The 11,131-nt window shown below is 35.7% G+C and overlaps 1 protein-coding gene across 1 annotated transcript; it reads left to right on the top strand.

Annotated features, from left to right (window-relative positions):
- Positions 1-2,675: 2,675 nt before the first annotated feature.
- LOC117405280 (zinc finger protein ZIC 2-like) lies at positions 2,676-7,033 on the top strand. The gene is made up of 3 exons (XM_034008216.2): positions 2,676-4,202; positions 5,606-5,769; positions 6,004-7,033. Exons 1-3 carry the CDS (start codon positions 3,227-3,229, stop codon positions 6,196-6,198), a joined length of 1,335 nt encoding a protein of 444 aa, XP_033864107.1. The 5' UTR covers positions 2,676-3,226; the 3' UTR covers positions 6,199-7,033.
- Positions 7,034-11,131: the final 4,098 nt, after the last annotated feature.

The following is an 11,131-nucleotide window of genomic DNA, read 5'->3' as shown; positions in this document are numbered from 1 at the left end:
AGTTCCTCCTCGTTGTTTAGATGTTCGTGCTTCGAGTCTTACAGTGAAGTAGCATGTGTAGTTTTGAGTTCGTATTACAACTTTGTTAAACAAAGAGGTTTTGTCTAAAGGTTTTTTTTTTTCCCTCTACTGAATACGACTACAGGACAACATATGTGGTCCTTCACGGGTCATAGGTCGTATGTCCTTGAAGTTGCCAAGGTCAGAATAACTAAAGTAACCTGCAAAGCAATAGCTTGTTTATGTGTTTGTGGAAAAGACGGAGTTACAAGTGATTCTTTCCTTCAAACAGATCTTCCCATAGTGGCTTAAAGAAACCCGCAAACCCACAGGATTTCATGTTCATAACTTAAATTCACAAAGCTCGAAACTCACGTTACTTGATTAATTATAGGACTTATGCCATAGTCAAATTTCCCACAGGAAATACATACTTCAATTGCATTAGTACCTGTACGACCGCTTTATGTTATTATTATTTTTTAAAACAACATCTCTCTCTCTCTCTCTCTCTCTCTCTCTCTCTCTCTCTCTCTCTCTCTCTCTCTCTCTCTACTAGTGGGACAGGCTATAATGTGGTTATAAAAACAATCAAAACAAATAAGTTTGCGTTGACACATTGAAACGTTTAAGATTTTTTTAACCAGTCTGAAGAATTTTTTTTTTTTTCCTGCCCCAGTACTTGGAATAGGACCATAGCCCGTTCACCTCCTGTAACCTGTTGACGTCTATTTTTAACAAGTGCTCGGTTGTTTCTGACTGCCAAGCTAACCAGCCTTTTTTTTTTAGGAAGTTGTGCTGAAATCTGAATTTCTAGTCATGTCTCTAACAGCGATTGCTGTTTCTTTCTTTCGCTCTTTATTTTCTTTTTCTATACCCTGTGACATAAGGAAAAGGTTTTGTGGTTTTCCAGAGAAATAAAGCGCTTCTTAAAGGGTCGGCAGGCGTGACTTTGAACTTGGATCAGCTCCTATGATTCCTGCGGAGAGGGTAGAACTGGTTCCCTGAAAGAATAGTACAGTGTCCAGACTAGTACAGGCTGAAGAGAGGGGGTTCCAAAAAGTTTTTTTTTTTTTAATTTAGAAAAGAAAAGAAAAAACGTTTTGAAGCTGCAGTGTGAAGCGAATGTCGAGTCTGGAAACAGGAGACAGCGGAAAGAGAATGTGAGTAACGCGTAGAACTGCACACAGCTTAAACTTCGCTGTTTAAATGTGCTTTTTAAGAGATCGCTTGGTAGGACATTAGAGTTTAGCGTTTTTGTGAATTGAACCGGCAGGTAACAGACGTTGTTAATAGGCTTCTCTGTAGAAAACATTTACACAAACACGCATGCACCAGCCTGATTGAATTATTTAAAATACTTGGGTGTGACTGGAGGGGATGTTCTGTCTTATTTTACAGCAGTTAGATTTTTTTTTTATAGAAATGTGTATGGATTTATATAATGACCAGGAAAGCTAAGTTGTATTTTTCAAAACAATTTTTTAGACACTATAAAAAGTATATCATTAAAAAAATGCATTTGTGTTAATTGTGTAGCCTACCAGTTTCCATGTATTCCATCTGTGTTTTAAGAATATTTCTATGATTTTTAAAAGCTTTTTGCATACAAAGTTAGACTTATACATACAGCGTGCACATAGGCCGATGTATCAATGTATAGACATTGCATGCGCTTTTGTAAACATGTGTAAACGGACAGTCCGTATCCCGTATCATGAAATTATTATTTTACGTAAACGGTACGTAGCCATAGGAAATAGTTAATTGCCACGATTGTATCTGTCACACGACTACTGTAAATAATACATAAATAAATAAATAAATAAATAAATAAATAAATAAATAAATAAAACGATGCTTAAAATAGCAGCCTTAATGGACATTTTGACCTAAACTCCCTGTCTACCGGAGGTCCCTATGCAGCTAAAATAAATACATTTTATTTGTTATTATTGTTCTCGATAGGATGTCAAGTAGATTATTTTAAAATTATATTATTTAAGGTTTTTTTTTTATATTTCTATTTTTCAAAGCAATCCTTAAAAACAACAACAAAAAATCCGGCTCTTTCAGAAGACTGTATTTATTACCTTAAGCTATCCTGCTAATGCTAAAAATAAATCCAGCAGTATTTTTTAATTTTTATTGTAAAAACGTGTTCATATTTTGCTTTTGCAGCGGGGTTTTTAAATAATAATCCACAACTAGGCTTATATCTTCATTATTGAACACGGTCTTTTTCAAATATTTCATCACACATATTTTATTTTACTCCATCATCGATCCTCAATCAGCTAATTGCTCAGTTTAATTTTAACATTTTTTTTGTTCGATTTGTGAATATGCGGTTGTAATTTTTGAAAAACTATCTCATTTAAAAAATCTACAAAAATATTGTTGTCGGGGCTTATTAAATACTTGGTAAATGGTCTGACTAAATTATGTTTTACTTTATATTTTCAAAGGAAACTCGTTACATTTTTGTCATTTATTTATTTAAAGGCTTTAAAAATCACATTTGGAAAGATCATGACGGATGGTGGTTTTTATTTTCCGAAAAGCCCCTACAAAAAGTAGGCGGTAATAACGGGAGGAAAATGGCGAACAGTTATTAGTTTGGGGGGGGGGGGTACCTGGGATTGGAGGGGTACCTGGGATTGATGAGTCGTTTTGACCAATGAGAGTTTGTCGAGCAAATGACCGGGCTCCAGTTAAGAGGAGTATAGAGGAGGAACTGGCAGTCCACTGAGAAAGAGACCCTCAGAAATAAACAGAGTCAAGCAAGAGAAATAAACACACCAATCAGAACAACAACACGACATGCAGCGAGAACGTTCACTCCACATCAGGAAGATCTTGTAAGACAGTTCAGATTTGCGTAAAATCATGTCTACATATTGCTGAAGAAAATGTAGAGGGATCTTTCCGCTTCTTTTCATGGGAATCTGAGCTGCAACTTTACTACGTGAACGAAATATATAACTGCTTAGTAGGAGAGGCAATAGGTTGTTCTGGATCTAGCTGACAGTCGAACTTCACTTGATGTGTTGCTTTTAGCATTCGGAAGGCGAGACGATTTTGCAAAACTGCTGATCGATATTTTTGTTAGATTGTGAAGTTTAAGAGCTGCGATTTAAGAGACTTGTCGTAGTACATACACACATATCAATTTGGTTATTTAGCGTGAAGATCCAAAGCACTGAAACCCGTTGACCGAGGAATCATGTTGCTGGACGCTGGTCACCAGTTCCACGGCTTAGGAGTTGGTACTTTTGCCAGACATCACTCAACAAGCGAGATGCAGGACAGAGACTTGAGTTTAGCACAAAGTAGCTTTGTCGATTCTCCGCACATGGGGGCTTTTAAACTCAACCACGATCTTTCTCCAGGACAGAGTTCGGCTTTCACTTCTCAGGGTCCGAGTTACCCCGCGGCGGCTTTGGGTGCACATGCAGCTCATGTCACCTCGTACGCGAGTTCGCCTTTTAACTCTACCAGGGAGTTTCTCTTTCGCAGCCGCGGCTTCGGGGAGTCATCCCCGGCGAGCAGCCAGCACACAATCTTCGGCCCTACAGCTGGCTCTCTCCATCACTCCCATGCGGACACTCAAGGCCACATATTGTTTCCTGGGATCCACGATCAACACGGGTCTCACGGCTCTCCAAATGTCTTGAACGGACAAATGCGCCTAGGACTACCTGGGGATGTTTTTGGACGCTCGGATCAATATCACCAGGTTTCCAGTCCCAGGACCGATCCCTACTCTGCAGCCCAACTCCACAACCAGTACGGCTCTATGAATATGAACATGGGCATGAATATGGCAGGTCATCACCATCACCCGGGAGCATTTTTTAGGTACATGAGACAGCAGTGTATCAAGCAAGAGCTGATTTGCAAGTGGATCGACCCGGAACAGCTAAGCAACCCCAAGAAAAGTTGCAATAAAACTTTCAGCACCATGCACGAGCTCGTCACCCACGTTTCAGTGGAACATGTTGGGGGACCCGAGCAGAGCAACCACATATGTTTTTGGGAAGAATGTCCCAGAGAAAGCAAACCTTTCAAAGCTAAATATAAATTGGTCAACCACATTCGCGTTCATACCGGGGAGAAGCCCTTCCCTTGCCCCTTTCCTGGATGTGGCAAGGTTTTCGCCCGGTCAGAAAACTTGAAAATACACAAACGAACCCATACAGGTAATTTTCACTATATGTTTGTTGTTGTTGTTTTGTTTTCGTTTTATTTGGTTACATTTTATGTGACACCCACATTTTAAGGATTACGAGCCCAACAAAATTACTATATTACTGGTTGTATTAATCTTACAGGCATGTTACATATCCACGCTAATCTATTCAATTAAAAAAAATCGCAAAGCATTACTTTTATATCGGTAAGAAAGGAGAGAAAACGTACAGACCCGTATGTTGTGTTAGGTAAAATATAGGACAATGCGCTTTTGACGTATACGTGTTTGGCATACTGTAGTAAAAATATAACGCATGCCAAGTAAGGATTACGACTAGTCCAGTCTTGTAAAAATGTGCAGTGTTTTGCAACAGTTTGTTAAATTATGTAACAGTCTGTAGAGGGTTTGTGGTTCATAAACTTTCAAACGGGTCAAGGCAATGTAACGGCTGTGGTTGATGTGGAATGGCGTGATATGAACATCAAAAAACCATCACACTCCCTTCATTATTTATCATAAACATATTTATTCTCAAAACGGTTATATTACGAGATTTAATTTATATAGTTTCATTTTAAGGATAGAAAGAATTGGATTTAAATGAAACCGCAAATGTTTAAATTTCTCGCACGATACGGAAACTGAAAATATTTTGTTTTGTGACACATTAGATTTGTAGGTGCCAGAATACCACTAACAAGGTTTAAATTAGGCACATGTATTTACTCATTAAATTATACAGTTCGGCAAGATTACTTTAAAATAATGTTGGTGCTAATGGCATTTTATTGTTTCTTCCCAAATTGTAGCTATATGAGATGTCACAGTTATTGGTTCTCCAGTAAATTCTGTTTTTAGCTATTGCCTTTTTACTTTTAAAAATATGACGTTCAAAAATATAAAAAAACATAGATAGATTAAAAAAAAATAAGTTTGCATTTGACCCCTGTGTAAAACCCCAACGAAATAGGACTATTAACTGTGAAAGAGTTTATTTATTTATTTTAATCTGATGGAGCATTGTTATGAAAAACAAGCCTAGAGGTAACTATTGTTCGTTTGAACTACCACTTCTTGACATATTAGCAAAACATTAAGTAAGAAAGACGGTTAATGGCTTTACATTAAAAGGTTTTGCATGTAAAAAGAAGATCGTATCTGCATTTTCAGAGACATTTCCAGTGTAATTGTTTAAAACCATTAAGTAAAAATGAGAAGGGAAACCTTTATCGAAATTGGCAATACGTTGTCTGCAGCGGTGATTAAATTGCACCAGTATTGCAACAATACTGGCACTGGCGTCAGTCTGATGATTATAGCGAGTTATCAGTGAACATTTCTAATCTGTTTTATGGAGTGATTGAATGTTATGATTAGTTTTTATTTCTAAACTTTTTTTTCTTGGTGCAGGTGAAAAACCATTCCAGTGTGAATTTGAAGGCTGTGACAGACGCTTTGCAAACAGCAGTGACCGGAAGAAGCACATGCATGTCCATACTTCAGATAAACCGTATCTCTGCAAAATGTGTGACAAGTCCTACACTCACCCCAGCTCTCTGAGAAAACACATGAAGGTAAAAATGGATCATCCAATCATCCGGGCTATTTTGGACAGGTTTTTTTTTTTTAAACATATGATCTGTTTAGGACTATTGGGTACACTGAGTGTAATTTTCAATATATTCACCCGAACCAAAATATGTTGGGTGTGTTGTATTTAAACACAACAGATGTGTGTTTTTGTAAAATGGAAGTATATTAACAATATTTTTTTTTTCAATATGATTATATGTATTTTTTTCTTCTAGGTCCATGAGGCGTCTACTCAAAGCTCTGACTCCTCGCCTGCAGCGAGTTCTGGCTACGAATCGTCCACACCCCCAGGCTTGGTCTCCCCATCTACTGAAACCCAAAGCAACACGAATCTGTCGCCTGCATCAGCAGCACACAGTAACAATGGTCACAACAGCCTTTCTTCCAATTTCAGTGAATGGTACGTCTAAGGATCATCTTTACAACAGAGAACCATTTACCAGAACTCAAGAAAATATATACTGACCTGTGTAAAGAAGAAGAAAATAAATATTGGACGCGTCAATACAATGCGACAAAAAGAGCGACAGAAGAGTTGTATTTGTGAATGCATTTTAAAAAAAAATCAGCTGAAGAGACAGATCATTTGGGAATTCCTAAACATTTTGTAAATACAAACAGACTTTCTCTCTCTCGTATGGTTAATTGTCAATTTTGGTGTATAGATGTTACTTCCATGGTAGCTATTATTTGTCTAACTGGACTTTTTAACCTAGTGCACATAAAATATGAGAAACTATTTCTTTTGTACTATGATGTTAAATATTGTGATCCAATTTTAAGGTAACTTAATTGTAAACGATAAAACTATAAACTGGACACAGTGCCAAAGTTAACACTTTTAACTAAGTCAGACACAATATTTGCTTGTGAATGTATATTTTCGTTAGCTGGGTTTAACTTGTGATGTTTTGTGCTTTGCAAGTTCGATTTGTGAAATACTATTTGGAAGATTGTGAGGAAAATAAACGTCGTGCCGTTAAATTTTCTGTAACTACACCCTTCCTTTTGTAAATATCCATTGCCATATTTATCAATTTGTAATTAAATTATGGTATTTACTTGATACAGATGAAACAATATTTATAAAGAATGTTTCCTAACTATAAATATGTACAATTGTGGGCTAAACACGAACTGTTATGTTTTTTTTTAATTTTTTTTCAAGGTTCTCCATTTTTTGTGATAAGTTCCAAGAGTTTTACTGCATACAGAAATATAATAAAATGTGTTGCAAGTGTTTAATTAATTTCTGCTTCCTATTATTGCTTGTTCGGACTTATAATCTCATTCACTCATGTCCTATCTTACATTAACAAAGATACGTCCTTTTTTATATAAAATGTAATGTGAACAGAAATGTGCAGCTAATATATATATATATATATATATATATATATATATATATATATATATATATATATATATATATATATATATATATATATATATATATAAAATACCAGTTCACGTAATTGCAAATTATATTTTAAATATCTTAGATTAAAACCTTTTCCATTAAAATAATAAATTAACTACCATATAAGAAATGCAGCTTAACGGTAGCTGCTGTTGAATTCAAGCCTTGAAATAAATATAGACAACATCTGTAACCAACTTATTTAATATTTAAATAGCTTTCATTTTTTTTAGTGCTGTTTTGATAGGGAGTGGTTTGGGTTGATGTTTGCTTGGTTGATTTCCTTTTTGAAATGCGGTTAAATGTCCTATTTGGTAAGGAATAGATTGAAAGGATGTTTGATGTGTTGAATGTTTGATTTTCTTGACATTTCGCTGAATGTTCTATTTGGTTATATTCCGTTGCTCTTTTAGTGCTACTAATTTGTATATAACAAATCATAGTAATATTTAAATACGTTTTAAAATGTATCTTCTACTGGTAAACAACACTTTAAAGTTGCGTGCATCTTTACTGTAGACACCCACACTGAAACAAAACCGACAGAAATAATCACCCTCTTACAAAGACAAGTGAGGACACGGCAAATGTTAACGTTGGTGTCAATATCACAGCTGAATGTGCAGACTTTTGGCAGTTTATCATCGTGGTACGCATAATCTACATACTTGACAAATATAATAACAATAGTCATACACATTTGAATAATTCATATCCTACTACCCTATGGTGGCTACGAAGTTCATTTGAATTTTAGATAACCGTTTGGGTATATTCAACCAAGCAGCATGCATGTTGTTGAACTTGAGCAGATTTTATAATGATAAACCAGGGATGTGTTGCATGTTGCAGGTCCACTTGCACGTATTTACTATGCAGAGCCTGCTGTCTATCAGTTTCACAAATAGGAACAGACTCTATTGAATGTAAAGAAAAAAATAAGCAATGATTGCGCGCACTTTTCATCTTTTCTTAAGAACATTCGCGTGGATAAGGCGCGTGGATGTGCCCGAGGAAAAGTACATTGCTAATGATTTTATTATAAACATACATTTCGACAAATACCGTTTGTAAAAATGTTTTTCTGTCTCTGTGCTAAGCATATAAATCCGCCTTTAAAAATGTGTTATCGAATTTTTTCTGTTTAATCGAGACTTGCTTGTTTAATTCATTTAATGAACACGTATAGTAAATACGTGTTAATTAAATGAATGGGTCCTTTTTAGGATTGATAAAGTCTACAGAAGCAGTAGATTTTTTTGTGTGTGTTGTTGGGGGGGGAAGGGGGGACGACGACGACGTACTGTTTTTTGCTTTTAAGTAAGTTTGTGTTAGGCCCCTCAAGATAGATTTAGTTTTAACAGCAAGTCTGACTTGGTTCCCTTCTCCGGGATAGCGTGGTTAAAGGGAGGCTATTTGTTTTAGTAACCCTGCATAGTAGCATACTCAAAGATGAAGCCCAGCTAAATCTCATGGTTATTGTCTCCAAACACTAAATATAGAACTGGTTAACTCAATCGTGCTTAATACTGCCGTTTCTTTATATGCACCCAACTCTGAGACCAAGTAAACCGTTTTGAAGCCGAGCAGAAGTGAACTTGAACTTGACTTGATTTTGGCTTTTAAAGGGAAGCTGGTTTTATTTCTTAACGTAAACAAACGATTTACCAAAGGTTGTGAATTAATACAAATTCAGTTTCTGAAGTCATATTTGTATTTGTTGTTGGAAAACATGTTAATTGCTAAACGCGAAGCACTTTTTGAAGCCTGTTTTTCAGCAGCTCAGCGATACCGATACGTGGCAGGGTTTTTATGCAGTTAAAGCTGAACAGTCGCAGACTAGGACTGTTTTTTTGTAAGTATTTTTTTTTAACACTTTTGATTTAATTAGCTTTATCTCGGTAATTATATCTTAATAATGTACTATTTAGATTATTTTGTAAATGTGTCTTGTACTGGTATTTTTAACACGCTGATATTAATAGTCTTTATATTGCGAACTTAATCAAAATCGTTTTAGTAATGTACGAGGTTACTTATAAACTGGAGGCGTATGTTGATTTCTCTTTTTATTTACTTTTTTATTAAACAGACACTTTTTGCATTTAATACAAGTGTGTGAATTATAAACATCAGCCATTGAAATATCATGGAGAATGAGTGGAACTTGATTAAAAACAGTTCATACAGAGGAAGTAAGAAATTACAGATGCACGGAGTTCTGTAGGAAACAGTTGAATTTCTGGCATTCGTGTGGTCTTGATTTAACTCGCTGGAACAAGATTCAGTGCTTCGAACTCCAAGTTTCATAGGGATGATAACTACCGTTTCAAATTGAAGCCTACCCAAACCAACCGAAATATGTGTATTTTATACGGAGGTAGGCTACATTAACAAGACATTAGGTTTGAATTAAGTTTGACGCGAGTCTCTTTTTAATAATATGCTACAAGTAATTGAGAGTACATATACATAAATGCAGGAGCACCTGAAAAACTAAAATAATGTGTTTCTGTGTTTAAATGAAATATTAAAAATCACATCTGTAATATTTTTATCCGAATATTCTTAGAGCACAATAGGCCTGCATACCACAAACCCATAGAACAAAACCGTCTTGCAATGAAAAGAAAATATCTAACATAAAACACTTGTTTACTGTCATGGCATGGAATTGTGGTTTGCCTAAAAGAAACCGCCTTGTGGAATGCAACCACTCCATTTAAATACAATTGCTAGTTTAATTTGGAAAAAAAAGTTTGATTCAGTTTATATGTCTTCCAAATACATGTAAAATATCAAGCTCAATTTTACCAATTTGACCATGTACTGATTCTTAGACTCGGTGTGACATTTAAAAATGTTTTAGGATAATGCTAGGCTATTCAGTTTGGTAGTATAGGCCTGTAGTGTAGGCGTTCTGCATCTAACTATCTATATCTTTTTTTGTGAAAACTCTTGGTTGAAGGTATCAGAGCTAGTGAATAATCAAGATAAATCACTAAATAATAAAACTGACACACTAAATAGCAATGTGTTTTGTTTTATGTTTCAGTTAAATAGCAACATTATTTGAGTAGCCTATTATTTATTAGGGTTCAGGTCAAAATAAAAATGTCACCACTATAGTAAAACTTTTTTTAAGGACAGGATATTCACAGTTGCCAGTTGTTTTTTAGTTTTGGACATCACGTTCTTACTCAATCTGCGCACGAACGCACACACCCACGCACTCAAGCGCGCTCGCACACACACACACACACACACACACACACACACACACACACACACACACACACACACACACACACACACACACACACACACACACACACACACACACACACACTTTTCAGGAGTTAGTAACTTTGTGGGGACATTTTATCAAATTTTGTCCACACATTGATAGTAATACCTACACACACATACACATTATTAGACTATTTTATTTTATTTTATTTTATTTATTTATTTTTTAATGAATACCTGTATCGTGCCAGATGTGATCACATTTTAGTTTAAACATGGCCTATATACATTTTAATATCCTTCTAGAAACAAAGGAAGAAATATTGCATATTTTACACTTTCCATAGTGCTTTTACACCTTAAAACAGGGTTTCCATATTTTCATGTGAACTTTTGCATCAGTGTATCGAATGTGTGATTGCGGTGAAGACTGCCTGACCTGTTTGGATGGATATTATGTGACCTGTAGTAAGAGAGTGCAGGGCTGCGATGCCTGTTCATTCCTGGCACATGTGATATTGATCCATCAAGAAAGATAAACATACAAAGCCGAACCCTTTGTCATGAATACCAGCTAGAGTGGGTTCTAGATAGTAATTGGTGATGACCTCTTTTGGTTAACATTGAAGGCAAATCATTTTAACTTGACATTGTACATACAAGCCTATTGTAAA

This window comes from Acipenser ruthenus, chromosome 9, assembly GCF_902713425.1.
Source record: "Acipenser ruthenus chromosome 9, fAciRut3.2 maternal haplotype, whole genome shotgun sequence".
Classification (NCBI taxonomy): Eukaryota; Metazoa; Chordata; class Actinopteri; order Acipenseriformes; family Acipenseridae; genus Acipenser; species Acipenser ruthenus.
Note: the sequence above shows the minus strand (reverse complement) of the source record. Positions and strands in the feature narration are given on the sequence as shown.